The sequence below is a fragment of the Arachis ipaensis genome, chromosome B02, assembly GCF_000816755.2.
Source record: "Arachis ipaensis cultivar K30076 chromosome B02, Araip1.1, whole genome shotgun sequence".
Lineage (NCBI taxonomy): Eukaryota > Viridiplantae > Streptophyta > Magnoliopsida > Fabales > Fabaceae > Arachis > Arachis ipaensis.
The window spans coordinates 72,268,545-72,269,482 of NC_029786.2; the positions used below are offsets into that span (position 1 = coordinate 72,268,545).

The 938-nt window shown below is 36.7% G+C and overlaps 1 protein-coding gene across 6 annotated transcripts in view; it reads left to right on the top strand.

Moving 5' to 3' along the window:
- The window catches only part of LOC107627356 (probable 2-isopropylmalate synthase), a 23,066-nt gene continuing 22,216 nt past the window's right edge, over positions 89-938 (top strand). For 2 of the 6 annotated variants that reach the window (XM_021115934.1, XM_021115939.1), the window contains exon 1: positions 89-811. In XM_021115934.1, coding sequence (XP_020971593.1) covers positions 261-811 — 551 coding nt within the window. In that variant the 5' untranslated portion in view covers positions 89-260. The remainder of the gene's footprint in view (positions 812-938) is intronic. The other 4 variants (XM_021115933.1, XM_021115937.1, XM_021115935.1 and 1 more) reach the window with 3 other exon arrangements.

The following is a 938-nucleotide window of genomic DNA, read 5'->3' on the forward strand; positions in this document are numbered from 1 at the left end:
CATTTTTTTTTTTTTTTTGCATTTGAAAAACACACTATTTAACTAATCCAAGCTACTATTATAATGAGGTTTATTTTTTGTTCCTCAAACAACTTGTGTTGTCACTATATATATATGCATATGCAGTGTGTGCATTTGCACTCTGAATCGCTCTAATAAATATTTCTTTACTTGCCTCTACAAACGCTAAACATTCTAACTTGCTGATTCCAACCATTATAATTTAAAAAGCATCACATATTCAATTATTATTAAGTAAAATGACAACAATCCCTTCTATGATTCCTTCTCCACAACAAACTAAAAATTCTATTGACATGCGCCCAATATACATTCCCAATTATATCCCTAACCCTTATTATGTTCGCATTTTTGACACGACACTACGCGATGGGGAGCAGTCTCCCGGGGCTGCAATGACATCCCAGGAGAAGCTTGACATCGCACGCCAGCTCGCGAAGCTTGGCGTGGATGTCATAGAGGCAGGATTCCCTTGTTCGTCTCAAGACGAATTCAAGGCTGTCAAGATGATAGCCGAAGAGGTCGGAAACGATGTTGATGACAATGGATATGTTCCGGTTATTGTTGGTATTGCTAGATGTAATCAGAAGGATATTGAAACTGCATGGGAGGCTGTTAAACATGCCATGAGACCAAAGATTAGCACGTTTATTGCTACAAGCCCAATTCATATGGAGCATAAGTTGGGTAAGAGCAAGGAAGAGGTTCTTCAGATTGCATGCAAGATGGTGAAGTTTGCTAGAAATTTGGGTTGCCATGACATACAATTTGTTCCTGAAGATGCTACCAGGTATTAGAATTTGATGTTATAAATAATAAATTAAATTATTACTTTTGGTTGTTAATGATCTTAGTGCCAGGCTATTCTAACAACGAAATATTGGTAAACCATTAAAATTGTCTCCGATTTTTTAATA